Below are 18,987 nucleotides of genomic sequence, written 5' to 3'. Positions count from 1 at the left end.
CTTGTTCCTAGAGTATTTAAAAGTAGAATGGGAGGCAGAGCCTTCAGTTTTCAGGCCCCTCTTCTGTGGAACCAGCTTCCAGTTTGGATTCAGGAGACAGACACTATCTCTACTTTTAAGATTAGGCTTCAAACTTTCCTTTTTGCTGAAGCATACAGTTAGGGCTGGACCAGGTGACCCTGAATCCTCCCTTAGTTATGCTGCGGGAGGATTCCCATGATGCATTGAGCTTTTCCTCGTCATTCTGTGTTTATGTGTTAGTTAAGATTAATCTCTGGCTTTTGTCACGTCTCTCTGCCTTCAGACTAAAGGGTCGTGGGAGAAGGCTGTGCCTGGTTCGTGATGTAGTTGCTCCAGGACTGCAACGTGACACAGAGGTTCTACAACCTCGCTGTTAAACAGGAAACCAGAAGAAACCAGTTAGCGACCAGTTGGCTTGAGTGCTCTTTGGCAAAGAGACTCGTCACAAATGAGTTGTGAGTATATTTGAATCTGCCCGTTTATAAATTAGATGGAAATGATGTGAAAACCTTCAGAGTGACTGCAGAAGGTCCAAACTGGGCAACATCTGTGTGGAGACGATCGCTGTGTGAACAAAGCCTCATGGCACTGCTCGCTCAGCCTCTGGGTAACCATTTGGTCACCAAAGCTACTTGCAACATGCTGGGCAACCGTTGTTTCTTAGGAGTTAGATATTGCTTCTCTATTTTTACTCTCGTGTGGCTGTTAGCCAACTTTCCTCTGATTGGCTATAGAAGATATAAAGAGCAGGTGGGAGGGGCTTGAGATACCAGACATGGCGATATTAGGCAGCCACTCATACAGATACGAGATCCAAGCTGTTTAAACTGAGCGTCCCTATGGATCCTAAGAATGTCCTGAAAGGCTGAGGAGTAAAAAAAAGACCTTAGAACAAATGCATGTGTTTATTAGCACGACAAATAAAGTCAGCTGTGACAGACAGTCAAGGTAACGGAGAAGCTTCAAGCTCCTCACGCAGCTCCCGTCTGCTCCCGTCTCGTCATTCCCGAGTCCTCAAAGTCACTGATCGAGGGGAAACCAACCCTCTGCTCGATCCACTGGGCCACGCTGAGCAGCTTTCGGTCTTGGAGAGCGGGAGCTATGAGCTGTAGGCCAATGGGAAGGCCCCGTCTCGACAAAGCCGTCGGCACAGAGACAGCAGGGAGACCTGGTGTGCAGAGAGAGAGAGAGTTGAGAGAAGCTGGATGCTCTAAGTCACAGAGTGAACAGAGAACGCTGCTTCGGCTCAAAAACACCAGTTTCATTTCACTTCATGTGCAGGAGGGAAACGAGAAGCAGCTTCTTAAGCTCCTCAGTTACAGGTGTGCATGGTGTGCTTATCCCCAACATATTTAAATGCTCCTCCCACACTTCCTCTGCATGCAGCTTCAGTGCCTACCTGCCATGTTGGCGGGCTGCGTGAAGACGTCTTCCTGTGCGCTGCGCGTTCGGTTATCTTCCTGAGTGAAGTCGTGGTAACGAGCCGCATCCGTCAGCGTGGTGGGCGTCAGCAGTACATCGACACCAGAGCTGAACACGCGCTGGAAGTCATTCGCAATGAGCCGGCGAACTTTCTGAGCCTTCACAAAGTAGTGCTGGTAGTTCCTAGGGGGAAAATAAAAGGACACAATTATTCTTTAGAAAAAGATCGAGAGATGGAGAGGATCACAGGATCCCTCCATGGCTCGGAAACACGACGGCTCAGTCTCACCGTTTTAGCAGGAAGTAGTTCCCAGACAGAATCCTCCCTCTGACGACGTCGTTGAAGCCCTCGTGCCTGCTCGAGGCGTACATGACCTCTGTCGAGCTGTCCATCTGGCTGCGGTGGCCTGCTGGCAGAGTCAGACTTCATCACATCCGCTATAAGAAGTGCCAAACCCACACACCACAGCACGATTCATTACCGTATTCCAGGCCGTCAAACCGGGCCATGTTGGACGCCACCTCGGCGTGGCACAGGACGTGGTAGCACACGATGGAGTACTGCGTATGGGGGAGCGACACTCGCTCCACCCGCGCTCCAGCTTCCTCAAACAAGTCGGCCACGCTGCTCCACTGGGCCAGAGTCTCCTCGGAGAGGCCCGGGGCGTGATACTCCTGACGTGCAGCACAGGAGAGACAGAACAACAGCTCAACTTGTTGTTCATACTCGACTTTCATCTACCTGCCTTTGCAATCAATGCAATCATCTCAGCAGCTTCCATGTTAAGGTTCATCTCAGTGCTGACCTCAATATTCCCTCCTGCAAAGTAATATGTTGGCGTGTAATGCTGAGGTAGTTTGTAGTGTCACCTTAGGGATGCCCACACAGATGTTCTTAACATCAAAGTCTTCAGGAAGCTCTGTTAGTGATGAAGGGGCGGGAACTGTTGTTGAATCTCTGACGTCGCGGCCTTGGAGGATACCTGCACGACACGACAACATAATCCCAGGTGAGTCGTGCTGTTTGGCCGATGTGCTGCGAAATGAGACAGCTGCAGTTTCCTTTAGAGCGGCAGACATTCTTATTCAGACATTCTTAATCATAGAGCTGCTGCGTGTTGATGTCCAGGGTCACCTGGGGGATTCTCACCTAAGACGACGGCCGCATCGTTCACGCTGCGTGTCATTATGCCCGGGACGTCCATGGAGTTAACGAGGGGGATGAGACCGTGTCTGGACAGCAGACCATAAGTGGGCTTCAGGGCCACGACGCCACACAACGACCCGGGGTTTCGTGTGGATCCGCCCGTGTCTGAACCCAAAGCTCTGCCAAGAAGAGCATCACATGTAAACACGGAGATCCTGACAGTCTTACTGAAGACGAGAGCCCGAACAAGTCTCCTCACAGGTAGCTGGTGAGCGAGGCCACAGCTGCGGCGCTTCCACCTGAACTGCCTCCAGTGACGACCCAGTCCGAGTCCGGGTCTGCCTTCGTCCGCTCTCTGTAGGGCGCGGCGTAACCCCAGGGATTCTTTACGGCGCCGAAAGCACCATCAGTACTGCCCGCACTGCGAGGAAAACAAACGGATCCATATGAGAAAAACTGCAGCTCACCTGCAGAATTCACAGAAATCTTTTTTGTAACCTTTGTTTGTTCAGTGAATTTATCTTTTTAACCACATTTTGATTCCTCCTCACACGAGAATGCTGTGAGTCAGCGCTACACAAAGATGGAGTTTGCAAGTATAACTTAGATGGAACGGGGATGAACATTTTGAATCATGTCCAAAGAACCTGAACAACACCAGCGGGGCAACATGCATGACAATGCACGGCGCCTTGCAGTCATTCAGGCTTCATGACTCTGACAATTCCCAAACAGTAATTTTCCTGGTATATAGTTTAGTGTTGGATATGAAGATTTTTCCCATCATAACCCTCATTTTACATAATCTGATGATGCAAACAGCTTAACAATACAGACCGACAGGACAGAAGGATCCACATGTAACTCCACAATGACTAGAAAACGAGCCAGGAGGCATCACATGTAGGCACAAAGGTCACCTTTCATCTGCTCTAACTTGTTCTGAGCAGCCACTTATCTCACATGCTGATATGAGCCTGCAAAGTTTACCCAGAATGCACTTTGTCACATTTCCTCCAGATCAAAGATCCAGTTTAACCTCCCAGTGCTGGTTTCTGTTCCTCTACATCAGAAACATTAAACTGCTGCAGTTTGTTCACACTGTGGTCGATCCATCGCACAGACGACCAGTTCGTTAGTCTGACTCTGCGCTTAGACTGCAACACTTGATGTAGGTGTGAACGGATTTGGTTGCAGATTTTAACAACACTTAAATGTTCAGTCCTGACATCTCTTCTACTTTAATCAAAAATACTGCAAAAACTCAGTTACCCCATTGCAAACTCATCCATGTTGGTCTTCCCCATTAAAACTGCCCCCTGGTCGAGGAGTTTCTGGACCACTGTGGCGTTATAAGGAGGAGTGTAGTCTGCAGGAAAAGCAGGATATATAAGTACTGGGCTGCAATGGAGTGAAAAACAAGTTGTTTTTATTAACCCACTTCACACAGACCTTTAAGCATCCTGGAGGCACATGTGGTCCTGATATTCTCCGTGCAGAAATTATCCTTGACAGCAAACGGGATTCCATCCAGAGGACCTTTGGGCACACCTGAAGGTAGAAGAGATCAAGCAGTGACACCCGAGTCACACGGAACCAAATCGAGCCCGACTCGAGATGTCCTCACCTCGCTGCAGTCTGCGTTCTGCCTGCTGAGCCTGCTCCAGAGCACGCTCCTCTGTCACCGTGATGTAAGCGTTCAGGTGCTGCGTTTTCCTGATGCGATTCAGGCATTTTCTGCAGAGCTCTGTCGGAGAGATTCGTCCCTCCCGCAGCGCTAAAGACACCTGAAGAACGACGATGAAACAGCAGAGCTGGAATCAAACTCGTGCATTTTATTAATAACATTACAGTATCACAAAGAAACTACATCGAAGCTTTTTTAACTGTGACAGTGAAGCAGCAAAAAGAATCAACGCAGGACTGCACATTCAACAGCAGACAGAACACAGTGCAGACACAGCAGACTGCTGTTCTGTGGGGGACAGATGGCCTGGGAGACTCCCGTGTTTCTTATATATTGCAGTCGATATATAGGAGAAAGATGCATAGCAGTGAGAATGTCTTCTAATGATACTGCCTAAGGGAAGCATGTATAATGTAAACAGAATTGGTCCCAGCACTGAACCCTGTGGAACTCCAGACTCTCCATTTACATGAACAAATTAGAATCTGTTAGTGTTTCCTCTTCTTCTGCTTTTTCACTCACCATGTGTTTTTACACCTCACTGAATTTAACCATGAGTTATTAATAATCTCTGGCTCTCTTCCACAGCGCGTCTCACCCCAACCAGTCACAGCAGATGGCTGCCTCTCCCTAAGCTTGGAGATGCCGGAGGTGAGCGCTTGCTCACAGGTGTCATGTGACTGTTGGGTTTTCTGTTTCCTCTGTATAACTGTATGGTCTCGACCTTACAGTATAAAGCAGCTTGAGGCAACTGTTGTTGTGATTTTCTGCTGTAAAAATAAAGTTGAATTGAAAATGTCCTTCACGACATCCATCATCATCTGAGGTTTTCCGCTTTTCCTCCTGCCTGCATCTCCATCTTCCTTTCTCCAAGATATCCTCTCTTCCTCCTCGGCAGATGTCCAAACCCTCTCAGCCTCTCCCCTCTAACTCTGAGTCCCTCTGATGGACTCGCATCTAATCTTCGCCATCCTGCTCACTCCCAGAGAACATCTAAACACCTTCAGCTGTCTTTTTGTCATTGCCATCGTCTCCAAACCATACACCATAGCATGCCTTCACTTCACAAATGTGCTCTGACCCCCACTGCTGTCTGTGATCCACAGTGCTCTGCGCTTCTCCATCAACATGATGTTCGCTGACCACCTCTCTGTTGTTCCTGCAGCTTTCTCATGAAATAAAGACGTCATTACAAAGCGGCACAAACGGGCTTCATTCGTTATAAACATGTTGCATATCTCAATATGAAACCGCCGCTATTCTCAGCTATGCCTTCATGCTACCTGTACGCGTTTTAGTGGCTGCTAACGCGTCACTGCGTGCTGTCTGATGAAGATGATTCGTCGTCTGTCTGATGAAGACTTCGTGTGTTGGTGAGTCGCTGCGCGGCACAGACACTGCCGTCACTGACCTGCTTTATCGTCCGGCTCAGCATCTCGGAGCACCTTTCACTTTACAAACAACCTTCCCGCAGCGAACGGCCTCTGCGAGCCGCCATGTTTGTTTCCTCTAACACGCTTGCCTGTGATTCGACAGCGGTTTAGTAACTCGCGCTCTGATTGGCGGAGACACCGGAGGAGGAAGCCGGTGTTAGGGAAGAGCGGAAGGACGTTTCCACATGAGGATTTTAAGCATTTCCACTTCGTTTAGATGAATGTGAGACTTCCACGTGTGTTTACATGACAGAGAGAGCAGGTAGCGGCAGATTTCAACCAGCTTCACCCTCTAATCTGCACACGTTGAATGCGCCTGCGCGTCCAGTTGTATTTGTGAGATGCTAAAGATGACTTCTCTGAGACGTTTGGTGCACAGCAGGGTGCTGCTCCACCTGAGCGAGTCTCCAGGTGTGCACAGCTCCCTGCCCAGGTGCGCCAGGCTGCTCAGCACCTCCAGCAGGTGCAGGACTGTCATGCCCGCCTGGGTCATTGATAAATACGGAAGCAATGAGGTCTTACGGTTCACCAAGAACGCCAGCTTTCCCATCATCAACTATCCCAATGAGGTGATTGTCAAGGTGTTTGCAGCAGGACTCAGCCCCATCGACGTCGCCATGAGAGGTGAGCGCGATTCAAGGCTGGCAAACGAGAACAGCAGCCGCACAGCGGTTGTTTTCTGCTCTGTGGTCGAAAAGAGTCAGAATGAGAGTGGCCCCTCCTCCACAAACCGCAGCATATCACTGTGGAAAGTCTGTTTCACAGTTTAAATTTTTGCACGCAGGTGCAAGAAAACACATTGTGATAAATCCGTGGTTCTTATCAGGATGAGCCAGAGGCCCGGGCCCGGGCCCAGCTCCAGGGTCCCCTGGGGCAGCTCTTATAGGCACCGTTAGATAAGATATCATTTACTTATCTGAAAACCACTGTAGCCAAAACAATAAACACAGCCTATAACAGGTGAAAAAAAGAAGCTCAGTAATGGAAAAGTGCACAAAAGGAAGAAGATGAATGAATAAATTAAAACTTTTAAGAGTGGAATAATTTAAAAGAGGAATAAAATGTGCATGACTCACTGTGATGATATAAAAACTGTGATTATCACAGAGCTGTTAGTTTAGATCACAGGTGTCAAACTCTGGCCCGCGGGCCAAATTTGGCCCGCAGCCTAATTACATTTGGCCCGCGAAGCCATACCAAATTACTATCAGAGCTGACCTACTGGTATTATACAGCTAATATATATATTGTTTAGTATTAAGCTTTGCTGTTCCATATTCAGTTTTTCAGCTAAACTTGTTTGAGTCCATAAGAAAAGATTCATTCTTATATCTGGAGGAAGATTTTTTTTTTTTCAATAAATATTAACGTTAGCCCGCGACTTTGTTCCATTTTGAATTTTGGCCCACTGTGTATTTCAGTTTGACACCCCTGGTTTAGATCATTTCAGCTGAAAGTCTTTCTGAAACATGTCACTGGGATGTGTGTGGTGCACCTCAACCACCTGTTTTTGCACAGCATGATTCTTTTGACCTACTCTGAGCACCAGCATTATTAGAGATATCATATTATCAACCACATGCCTGCATGGATAAAATATACAAACAACGGTGTAATAAAACATGTGATTCTGAGGGGGTTGATGGGAAACTGTTCTTTTGGTTGTTTTCAAATCTAATCAAATCACTTTTATTGTCACGTTACATGTGCAGGTACACTGGTACAGTACATGTGAGTGAAATTCTTGTGTGCGAGCTTCACGAGCAACAGAGGTGTGCAATAACATAAGAACAAGCAAATATAAGAATGGCTAAATCTGAGAATTATATGAATAAATATATGTACAATATAAGAGTGTATGCATATTACTGAATGCGTATACTAAATATGTATGTCTACGTGTGTGTACATATGTGTGTGTGTGTGTGTGTATACATATTTTACAAATTAAATAGAGTAAAATAAATAGATAAAATTTACAGAGGTTGGTAGTTGGATATTGTGCAAAACAGTGGCATTACTGTACAGTGTTGAGTGCATAATGTTGAAGTTCCAGTAGTGGAGGTGAGGTGTCTATGAAGTGTTCAGCAGTCTGATGGCCTGGTGGAAAAAGCTGTCTCTCAGTCTGCTGGTACGGGACCGGATGCTGCAGAACCTCCTTCCTGATGGAAGCAGTCTGAAGGTCCTGAGGATGTGGGGGCTTGTGCCGAATCTTTTCAGTCTCCTGAGAAAGAAGAGGCGCTGCTGCGCCTTCTTCACTGTTTTGTTTGTGTGTACTGACCACGTAAGATCCTCAGCCAGATGTACACCAAGGAAGCGGAAGCTGCTCACTCTCTCCACAGCAGCGCTGTTGATGGTGATGGGGGTGTGTACTTTTCTGCACCTCCGGAAGTCCACTATCAACTCCTTTGTCTTTGCGACGTTGAGGGTGAGATGGTTGTCTTGACACCAGTGGGTCAGGGCGCTGACCTCCTCCCTATAAGCTGTCTCATCACCGTTGGTAATAAGACCCACCACTGTAGTGTCGTCCGCAAACTTTACAATGATGTTGGAGCTGTTAGTGGCCGTGCAGTCGTAGGTGTAGAGTGAGTACAGGAGAGGGCTCAGTACACACTGAGCACTAGGGCTGCCACGATTAGTCGACTATCACAATCGTCAACAACTGATTTAATAGTCAACGCTCGTTTGAAGCTTTGTAAGATCACAAAAGACGCAGGAATAAGTAGTAGGATTTAAGAGTGTAATAACGGACTGAAACAGAAGATGGCAGCACTGCATGTACAAGGATGCCAGCTGCCGTTAAACCCTGAAGAAGTAGCAGCTCTGTCCCAGAATTCATAGCGCAGCCCAGCTCAGTTTCCAACAATGGCAGCAGCTAGTTAGTTTTAATATTACTCTTATTATTCTTTCTGGGTCACAAAATAAACGTTTAACATATATTCAGGCGAGAATGTAACTGTGTAAACCTCAAATATCTGCTCAGTTTATCAAGACACCACATATTTTCAAAAGCGCTCCGATAGCTAGCCGGAGGCAAGGCTCACTAGAGCCGTGAGAACAGCGGACTCCGGGCAAATCATTTTCAAACCCACCGCCATCTTTCGCTACTCAGGTTAAACATATATAAGTCACTTAGATAACTTAAAAATGTTATTGTTTGGCTTCTTTTTAGTATTTTATTTGTTCCTGAGTAAATCGGTTTGGCTGAGATTAAAGTTTTTACACAGCTGAATAAACGTCAAGCAGACAGCTGATTATCAGAAGTGTGAGATGCTGGAGAATTTACTCCGGTGTCCTGTTATATTTTAGATAGCAAGGAGTTTATTAAACTTCACCGAAACAATCTGCAAATTTCATTAAAATTTAACAAACTATCATCTTGTCTTTATTTTTAGTTAGCACAGACCTTAAACACTTAAAGCTGTAAGCTAATGATGGTTATATAAGAGCAGATGCTGCTGGTGCAATAAGCTGTATGGATGCATGATCTGATTAGTCGACTAATCGCAAAAATAATCGGTGACTAGTCAACTATCAAAATAATCGTTTGTGGCAGCCCTAGTGAGCACCAGTGTTCAGTGTGATGGGGGATGAGGTGATGCTGCCCAGTCTGACCACTTGGCGTCTGTCAGACAGGAAGCTGAGGATCCAGCTGCAGAGGGAGCTGCTCAGTCCTAGATCCTGCAGTTTCCTGTCCAGCTTCGAGGGAACGATGGTATTGAATGCTGAGCTGTAATCTACAAACAGCATTCTCACATACGTGTCTCTCTTCTCCAGGTGTGACAGGGCAGTATGTAGTGTGGTATGTAAACCAGCGGTCCCCAACCTTTTAATATTTTCACGGACCGGTCTTTAAGGTGTCGCGGATAAATACAACAAAATAAAACTAGTACCGGTACCGAAAAAAAGAAGATTTATTCATAATACACGTGAAAAGACCCAGGAAAACAGAGTTAACGATAAAAACGATAACAAAATAACGCTGAAAACCGATAAAAACCCTGAAAACCATACATTTCACACCTGAGCCTCAACTCTCGCGGCCCGGTACCAAACGACTCACGGACCGGTACCGGTCCGAGGCACGGGGGTTGGGGACCGCTGATGTAAACACTCCAGCCAACCGTCTACTCTATCTGCTGTATCTGAGTAAAGCTTCAGTATGATAAACTTCATCTGTGACCTCTGTACTTTCAAAACGCTCTGTGAAGTAGAAGAGGACCGAGAACGGATCCTTGAGGAGCTGCACGCGTGAATTTGAAAGTAGTAATAATTATAGGAAGTTTGAAGAGGAAGTTTTGGATTCATGCTCCTTTTAATTATGTTGCTAAGTTACTTTAAGAGACACTTTAGGACTGAGGGGCAGGATAAAGGATTAATTTGAACTGTCCAAGAATGAAAATGTGGAGCTGAAAATTACAGTTGGTGAATTACTTTGACGTCCCAGTACAAACATTCATAAACAGCATTAAATCTTTATGTAATAATCATAAACTCTTTCCCCGTCAGGTGGCTACGGCGCAGCTACATTGTCCATGAAGAGAGATCCTTTGAACATCAAGCAGTCGGGCAGTGAGTTTCCTCTCGTTCTGGGCCGGGATGTGTCCGGGGTCATCATGGAGTGCGGCCTGGACGTGAAGCACTTCAGAGAGGGGGACGAGGTAAAGACAAGAGGTGTACGCACAGAGAGCAGAATCCAATTAACTGTGATTCTTCACGGCTGCCGTCAACAAACCCTTTTAAGAGAGAAAATTCAGAAGGCCTCAGGTTTTCCTCTACGCTGTGCTGCTGCTCTCAGAAAGAATACAACCTTCCTACAAGTTGGCAACATTGCTGACCCGGAAACAATTCCCTGATCTGCTGAAGTCAGTGTTTTTGTTTCTGTGTTAATTTAATCTGACAGTGTTGCACTTGCTAATGGTGCTAACAATCTCAGTGGGCGTGGCAGAGCCCGTGTGATTGGCTACATCCACCTTCAGAGAAACCAGTACAACTTGATCCCAATAGACTTTTATTGGTCGAACATTTGGTTCTGCACTTACGGCATTCATACCTTAACGCGAACACAGTTGTTTTCATCTCTCGCTTTTTTTCTTCCCCTCTCTTTGAAAGAGTAACATAACATTGGCTCCACAGCAAACTGTGTTCAAATGCAAGCGGATGAATCCTGGTGAGGGACATCCATGTATGCGATTCAAGTTTTTCTAGTTTGGAAAGAAACAACAACTAATTATTAGTTTTAGTCAGCATCCGGCTGGCATCAGCCCTCATGAGGCTCCTGGCGTGTGAAATATATTTTACTTTCATCTTCACACTGCGCTGCCCCACAAATATCACAAAGGAAATGAGAGGAAACGTCACACCTTCATAACTTTGTGAGGTTAAACTGTTATCAGTCATAACATCTGGCTTGTTCTCCATTTTGGTAACAATACCTCAAAAGGTCACAAATGCTCTTTAAATGCTGCATTTTTAAAAAATGTGCTTTTATTTCCTTCTGGGACCTTTCAGTTCACAGCTCCATTTTTATCTTATCACCACCCGTGTTGGTCAAGTTACTTGAAAAAAGTAATTATTTACTAATTATTGATTACGTCTCAAAGAAGGTATTTCATTACTTCAAAAGTAAGGTTAGGGTTCAAAAGTAATTAGTTACTTTATTACTTAGTTTAGTGTGTGTGTTTGTGTGTGTGTGTAGGTGTGTGTGCGCTGTGACTTTAAATGTACTGTATTTTTTAACACCCATGAAGTCATTCTGCTTTTTTTACTACATCCGTAACCGTTTCCCAGAGGAGCACATGTGTGAAGTTTCTCTGAACTAGCTGCACAGAAATGCAGATTTGAGCCGTTTGTGTGTCGTCCTCAGGTTTGGGCGGCGATCCCGCCGTGGAAGCAGGGCAGCCTGGCGGAGTTTGTGGTGCTGAGCGCCAACGAGGTAATGCTCAGCGTTATGTATTTAAAATACATAAATGTCTCATTTCTCCTGTTTGTGAAGTGGAAACTTTCATCAGTGTCAGTTCTGCAGAAACAGTTTCCTTATTTATTTAGATTTTTGTTTGTTACACATAGGGCTGCTCAATTAATCGAATTTTAATCACGATTACGATCTGGGCTTTCAACGATCATTAAAAATGACTGAGCCGATTATTAGCCCCTCCCTCATTTATCCGCGACACCTTAAAGTTTTGAGGGATAAACCTCTTAAATTTCTCCAAGTAGAAATATATGTAAACAAAACAAAAGCGATTTTCAATTTTTTTTGTAGTTTATTGCACTTTTTTGCAATTTATGTAATTACTATGGACTTAATGCATACATATTATTAAAATATGGGCTATAACAGTTGTATTGATGTATAGCAACTTGAAATGCTCCCACAAATGGCACTACAACATGTAAAAAAAAAAAAAAAAATATAAGCTCTGGTGGACTTGGTTCTATGGTAGGTCTTAAAGGGTTAAATAAATATCGTCAAATAATCGTGATCTCAATTTCAGTGAAAATAATCGTGATTATCATTTTTGCCATAATCGAGCAGCCCTAGTTACACAGTTTAAGTTTCAATATCAGTGTGAAAAAAAACAACAAAATAAACTAAACTGACAGACGGTGACGGTCAGTGAAAGTTAAACTGAAGGTTTTTAGATAAACTCACGGGCACGTCACTGCAACCCCCCCTGGCTTCTGCTCCACGGCTGCTGAGTGGCCCCTCATCTGGGACTCTCGTCAGCTCTTTCGGGGATAGTGGCGCAGCTGCCCCTCTGTTGGTCTTCCTTGGTCTCTTGTGTTCTGAGGGCCTCCCGATGTCTGGAGTTTTGATCTCCACCAGTAGGCAACTTCACCCGTTGCCTACTGGTGGTGGTCAGAGGGCCCGGTGGCGCAGCCTCGCCTCTGTCAGTGCGCCCCAGGGTGGCTACAACATAGCTTGCCATCACCAGTGTGTGAGTGTGTGTGTGGATGACTGTGTAAAGCGCTTTGGGGTCCTTAGGGACTAGTAAAGCGCTATACAAATACCATTTACCATTCATCTCAACTGGCTCCTTTCGATGTGGAGGAGCAGCGGTTCTACTCTGAGCCCCTCCCGGATGGCTGAACTTCTCACCCTATTTCTAAGGGAGAGGCCACCCTTCGGAGGAAGCTCATTTCCGCCGCTTGTATCCGTGATCTCGTTCTTTCGGTCACTACCCACAGTTCGTGACCATAGGTGAAGTTAGGGACATAGATCGACCAGTAAATTGGGAGCTTAGTGTAAAAGCACCACAACAGACCCGTACAGCGTCAGCAGCACCAATCTGTCCTTCTCCCTGGAGGGGTTTAAGTAAGGCGAGATACATAAACTCCTCCACTTGTGGCAAGCACTCATCCCTGACCCAGAGTGGGCACTCCACCCTTTTCCGGCTGAGGACCATGGCCTCAGATTTGGAGGTGCTAATTGTCATTCACACCGTTTCACACTCTGCTGCGAACCGTGATCAAAGCTGATCCAGTGTTCCACGGCCAGGACGAAAACCACATTGTTCCTCCTGTATTCAAGGTTTGACTAACATACGGACTCTCCTCTCCAGCACCCTGGCATAGACTTTCCCAGGGAGGCTGAGGAGTGTGATTCCCCTGTAGTTGGAACACACCCTCCGGTCCCCTTTCTTAAAGATGGGGACCACCACCCCGGTCTGCCAATCCAGGGGTACTGCCCCTGATCTCCACGCAACATTGTAGAGGTGTGTCAACCAAGACAGCCCTACAACATCCAGAGCCTTCAGGAACTCGGTGTGGACCTTGTCCACACCAGGGGCTCTGCCACCAAGGAGTTGTTTAACTGCCTCCGTGACCTCGCCCCCAGAGATTGGCAGGTCATCCCCTTCGTCCCCAGACTCTGCTTCCACCTCGGAAGATGTGTCAGTGGGATTGAGGAGGTCCTCGAAGTAGTCCTTCCACCGCCCGACAATTTTCTCAGTCGAAGTCAGCAGAACTCCACCCGCACTATACACAGTGCAGGTAGAACACCATTTTCCCCTCCTGAGTCACATGACGGGTTGCTTTTTCCATGGCCTCTCCGAACTCCTCCCACACCCGAGTTTTTGCTTCAGGCACCGCCCGAGCCACCTTCTGCTTAGCCTGTCGGTACCTACCAGCTGCCTCCGGAGTCCCACAGGCTAACCAAGCCTGAGCTCGTTGACTCCCCTCACCTCTGTTGTCCACCACGACAGGCACCAACCACCTTGCGGGCGCAGCTTAGTGCAGCGGCTTCAGCAATGGAGGTGCTGAACACGGTCCATTTGGACTCAATGTCCCCAGTCTTGGAATGCTGTTGAAGCTCTGCCTGAGGTGTGTGTTGAAGCTCTCAAAGACTGGAGCCTCTGCTAGCCTTTCCCAGCACACGCCAGGTCTGTCCAGCGTCCTCCCTCACCTGATCCAACTCACCACCAGGTGGTGAGCAGTTGACAGCTCAGCCCATCTCTTTACCCAAGTGTCCAAAACATATGGCCTCAGGTCTGGTGATACGATTAAAATACATCATCGACCTGTGGCCTAGAGCGTCCTGGTGCTACGTGCACTTATGGACACTCTTATGTTTGAACATGGTGTTCGTTATGGCCAAACTGTGGTTTGCACAGAAGTCCAACAACAAAACACCGCTCGGGTTCAGCGGTAAACCCGGTGCTCCCTAACTCTGTCCCGGGCAGGATGAACTGTTCCCTCGATGGTCTTGTCATAGTGGTCTTCTGAATCGCTCTTTGTGTGGTCCCTCACCCAGGACCAATTTGCCATGGGAGACCCTACCGGGGGGCAAAAGCCCCCAGACAACGTAGCCCCTGGGATCCCTGGGACACACAAACCCCTCCACCACGATAAGGTAGCGATACGTGGAGGGGCTTCTACTTTTTTAAAGTTTAATTTACTCTGAGTCTATTTTCTTGTAAATGTTCTGGGTTTTTAGCTCATACAGGTGAAGGTTTACTGAGCCTCTGTCTGTTTGTCCTGTCACAGTTCACAAGAACTATAACTCAGTCAGATTTTACATAACGATCTCTGATTGGTCTTAATCTGAATCCTACTCAAGTTCAAGGTCCCATTTGTCACTGTATAGACGATAAGCTATGAACTGTGATGCTTTTTTATCAAATTTCCTTTTTTTCCCTGTAATATATTTTAATACTGTAATCCTGACTTTTTTTTAGCCCAGTCACCCCCACCTTAATTATTTTGAATGACACCAATACTCCTTTTTACTGCTTCACTTCCTCTAAAATGTAGAGATGAGCTGTTTTCATGATGACTACAGGAAGCTGCTGCTCTTATTAACTGCTGCTATTATTACTGTTTGTCCTGTTTAGGTGTCCCACAAACCAAAGTGTCTGAGCCACATCGAGGCTGCTGCCATTCCCTACGTGGCAACCACCGCCTGGTCAGCGCTGGTTAATACTGGCGGTCTGAGAAAGGACAACTGTGCCAACAAGAGGTGAGGACATGGAAAGTTTAATCCATCCCAGTGAAGCTCGCCAACTGTTCCTCCTGAGCCCCTTTTAGCTCGCTTATTAAGGCGGGATCTAAAAGGAGCCTCGTAAACTCTAGATGCAAATAATATGATGAGTGAAACAATATAATTGATTAATTGACCAATCAGACGAGGCCAAAGTCATGCCACCGCCACCCTAACGATTAGTTAATAACATTTAGCCATTTCATCAAATATTACTTCATTCCTCACAAACTGCTTCTGCATCTGTGCTTTTTGTGGCATAAATAACGACACGGTTTAATCTGTCAGGTGCTGTGGCTCATCTGAGGTTGTACTAACCTCATCTTAGAACCTGATAATTATAAAGATATTTTTTATTAAGTCCTGAGATTGGACCGGGTAATGAGCCCTGACCAGTGTGTTTACAATTTGCACTAATTTACCTGCAAGACAAAACAGAGAGAAAAATGACCTTACCCCACATCAGTCTCAGTGTAAATAAAATGAGCCACCGGAAACATACCAATAAACCAGCTACAGCGATGTAACTAACCTGACGCTTGTTTCACCAAAGAGGCCTTTGTTGGGGGTGAGGGGAGGAAGACGAGCAACTGCTGAGTGGAGAAAAGTCAAAGCGTTGTGGACAGTGCAGATTGAGCTATAATAAACAGCTGTATCAGTGCCTGCGCTGCTTCGTGTACCAAGTACCAACAGTGCAACACAGGTGACTGAGTGATGGCCATATCCACCAGGCACCTGCTGACACTTACCTGAAACCCTCATGTGACAATCACGAGGACAAAAACCACCAACTTAGAAATACAATACAAATACGAGCAGCAGGATTGAACCTCGGATCTCATGTTACACAACATGGAAGCATGGAGAGTATTTTTTAACTTCAGGTAAATAAAGTCCTGTTTTAATACATGATGCAGAGACATGCAGTAATTTAGAATTATTGTCTTATATTTCTCATATTAGCTGCATTGCATTGACTTTATCCCATCGCAGCTTTGTTTCTATTAGACCAAAGGTTTCTTCTGCTTAATGTTAGCTTACCTGCTAACATGAACACACCTGTATAACAGTTGCCTCCGACCAACACAACCAGCTGCTTTTTAATGTTTGCCTTTATTAATTGGTTTGATAAAAGACAGTTTTCTCGCTCTTATTTTGAAAGTACCTGCAAGCTGAAAGGAGAAAAAATAAGTTTTTTTTCCTTGTAGTTGTTTTTTTCTTTTTTGGGGGGAAAAGTCGCCGGGTTTCCCTTCAGTTGACCAGGTGATTGCTTCGGTTGTCTCCTTCATTGTTTTGGCTTTTCTGTTGCAGGATTTTGATCCTTGGAGGATCTGGAGGAGTGGGAACGTTTGCTGTACAGGTACGCATGAAAAGCTGGACAATAATGACCACTTGTGGTCACCTAAACACTCGACATGTCACAATGAAGTAACGTTTGATCTGAAAAATGCTCACAGGTTAGACGCTCACCTGGTCTCACATTTAATATTTGATTTAAGCACAGTTAACTCTGACGTCTGATCGCAGACGTAAACCGTTAAAAAACAGCCGGAGTTTTTCCACTAGGTAAAAACACATTAAAGCTAAACATGTAAAATATCCTTAAAATCAGCTTCAACACCATCTCTCTTTAAATATTAGAGAAAAAAAAACAACCGCACTTCTTTAGCTTAAAAAGAACAAATTCTTACATTTTTTCTTCATCATGGTTAAAATGAAAAACTAAACATTTGATTTAACCGAAATGAAACTTGTATACAAGTCTGATGTTGTTCCTGCTCAGATGGTGAAGGCGTGGGGCGCCCACGTGACCGTTACCTGCTCCCAGAACGCCGAGCGGTTCTTAAGGGGGCTCGGGGCGGACCACGTGGTGGACTACACCGCTGGGCCCGTCGAGGAGCCGCTCAGCGCTCTGGAGAAGTAAGCAGGCCTCACTCCGACTGAATCTCTGCCTCCGTTTGTCATCTTGGTCTGATTTACTTTGTTATCTTTAAGGTTCGACCTGATCCTGGATAATGTCGGGGGTGACACGGAGAGTTGGGCGCTGAAGCTGCTGAAGCCGTGGAGCGGCGCCAAGTACGTCACCCTGGTGACGCCGTTCATGCAGAACACCGACAGGCTGGGTGTAGCTGACGGCATGATGCAGTCCGCCGCTACAGTGGCCAGCAAGGCCTTAAAAGTAAGCTTAGATGGAGTTGTTTAGTTTTCTAACTTTCATAGAAACAGGAGGTTTTTTACACTTTGTTTTCTCGGTTGTAGGGTCGGAATATTAAACCAGCGACAGACACATTCAGTGGTGTTTATTTTCAATTTTAACACCTGGGTTTGGGTACAGCTATAGTGGAAGGTTGGCTCGTATCACTGCCCTTGTTCCTGGTGGGGTTTGTACTCCACCACGCCTGCCCTTGGAGTTCTGTTCATAATGTTCATGAGCAAAGGTTGTAGGTGCAGTGGTCTCAGAATCTCGTGGTAGTTTGCAGGGATGAAAAGTTGCACCTTGAAGTTTAAGGTCATGATTCTCCACCAGAAAAAGGGTGGAGTGCTCACTCTGGGTTGGGGAGGAATTTCTGCCCTGAATGCAGGAGTCTGTGTTTCAGGAGTGCGAGGTGCAGTGTTGCACGCTGTGATGACCCTGAAGGTGCTGATGTTGTGGTTGTTCTACACGCCTACTCTCACCATGTGACTGCAACCTGCGGTAGAGCGAAGGAAGACGATCGAGCTCCTCTGTGAGAGCTGACGGTGAAGAGCCGAGGTTGTTTGGCATCTGATCCAGATGCTGTTTTGGACATGCCTTGTTGGGAGGAGCTCCTGGGCCAGACACGGGACTAATGTTTGGCTATTAATGAACAAATCCACACAATAATTCATACAGATGTTTAACTTTGTCCTTTAGGTTCCATTTTTGACTGTCTGCCGAGTTGTTCTTACAAAATAATATATTTTTTCTCTCCCAATTGCCAAGTATGGAATCTAAGTTAGAATTAGAACAGATTTATTCCAGTAGTAGCTCTGACTTGTGTCATAATATGTGCAGTTGTGGACTTTCTGCAGATAAATTTAGGTTTGTGTTCCTTTTATACTCTGCGCATTTCTTCCAGGTCCCTAAAAATCAGACATGGTACCTGAAGAAACAGGTGGAAAAAATGTGAAAATGCAGCAGGTTACTTTCTGGTGGCTGAGGCCCCGCCCCCTGCTGCAAGGCAGATAAAGAAAACAGTCCTGAACTCCTAAACTCTCTGTCGGAGCAGATGACATCGTCCACCTATACACAGACGCACGCACAAGCACTCACATCCTCTGTGGGTGTTATAGTAACAGCCTGCACTTTGCATGCAGTGCACTCGCCCGACCACAGAATCCACAGCTGTGCTCTGCTCTGCACAGCAAAGGATGCAGAATCAAGATGCAAGGAGATAATCTAGAGTTTTAGAACAATAAGTTACACCCTTCAGTCTTTGTGGAAATATGAGCGGTTACACATTAAGCCACATCTTTTTCTTTTTTTCAATTCAGTAATAAATAAATATATGATTGAAATGGAAACTTTAATTCCAGTTTAACAGCATGAACTTCATTTGCTGTCAGCAAATGAAGTGTAGAAGTCACGGGCACTGGCTGATTCGGTGTTTCCACAATGCTCTGCAGACCTGCCGGTGGGTCTCTCTGCCTTCAGTGTTGGATTCAGGCACTGATAAGCTTCTCTGTTAGGCTGAGATCCGGTGACTGACTTGCTCGTTGTAGAATCTCTCATTTCTTGGGTTGTTTTTGTAGTATCGTATCCACCTGCTGTGGAGCT

The 18,987-nt window shown here is 46.0% G+C and overlaps 2 protein-coding genes across 4 annotated transcripts in view; one reads left to right on the top strand and one right to left on the bottom strand.

The window, feature by feature from the left end:
* Positions 1 to 911: 911 nt before the first annotated feature.
* On the bottom strand, positions 912 to 5,927 carry qrsl1 (glutaminyl-tRNA amidotransferase subunit QRSL1). Of its 2 annotated transcripts, none has more exons than XM_085257566.1 (11): positions 5,689 to 5,927; positions 4,218 to 4,377; positions 4,043 to 4,141; positions 3,863 to 3,959; positions 2,850 to 3,011; positions 2,594 to 2,769; positions 2,314 to 2,426; positions 1,926 to 2,118; positions 1,733 to 1,850; positions 1,421 to 1,626; positions 912 to 1,189 (listed from the first exon to the last, which is right to left on the bottom strand). In XM_085257566.1, exons 1-11 carry the CDS (start codon positions 5,710 to 5,712, stop codon positions 993 to 995), a joined length of 1,545 nt encoding a protein of 514 aa, XP_085113692.1. In that variant the 5' UTR covers positions 5,713 to 5,927; the 3' UTR covers positions 912 to 992. The 2 variants fall into 2 exon arrangements, with proteins under 2 accessions (XP_085113692.1, XP_085113693.1); XM_085257567.1 differs by lacking the exon at positions 5,689 to 5,927 and adding an exon at positions 4,800 to 5,662.
* A 124-nt stretch (positions 5,928 to 6,051) lies between these two features.
* rtn4ip1 (reticulon 4 interacting protein 1) overlaps positions 6,052 to 18,987 on the top strand; it is a 32,556-nt gene continuing 19,620 nt past the window's right edge. For both annotated transcript variants that reach the window (XM_085257568.1, XM_085257569.1), the window contains exons 1-7: positions 6,052 to 6,334; positions 10,220 to 10,371; positions 11,577 to 11,645; positions 15,046 to 15,170; positions 16,503 to 16,551; positions 16,975 to 17,111; positions 17,187 to 17,370. In XM_085257568.1, the coding sequence (XP_085113694.1) occupies positions 6,052 to 6,334; positions 10,220 to 10,371; positions 11,577 to 11,645; positions 15,046 to 15,170; positions 16,503 to 16,551; positions 16,975 to 17,111; positions 17,187 to 17,370 (999 nt within the window). The remainder of the gene's footprint in view (positions 6,335 to 10,219; positions 10,372 to 11,576; positions 11,646 to 15,045; positions 15,171 to 16,502; positions 16,552 to 16,974; positions 17,112 to 17,186; positions 17,371 to 18,987) is intronic.

This window comes from Mchenga conophoros, linkage group LG19, assembly GCF_057382185.1.
Source record: "Mchenga conophoros isolate Kocher_MC1m ecotype Shallow Benthic linkage group LG19, M_conophoros_male_GT1.1, whole genome shotgun sequence".
In the NCBI taxonomy this organism is placed as follows: domain Eukaryota; kingdom Metazoa; phylum Chordata; class Actinopteri; order Cichliformes; family Cichlidae; genus Mchenga; species Mchenga conophoros.
This window is presented reverse-complemented; position numbering and strand designations above follow the sequence as displayed.

Bases quoted from the DNA above. Each gene is read 5' to 3' on its own strand.
- qrsl1 (XM_085257566.1), bottom strand. From the start codon at position 5,712: ATGCTGAGCCGGACGATAAAGCAG. The intron at 2,119-2,313 runs GTGACACTACAA...GCTGCACGTCAG, and splicing joins TCTGTGTGGGCATCCCTAAG to GAGTATCACGCCCCGGGCCT. The intron at 1,851-1,925 runs GTAATGAATCGT...CTCTGCCAGCAG, and splicing joins GTTTGACGGCCTGGAATACG to GCCACCGCAGCCAGATGGAC.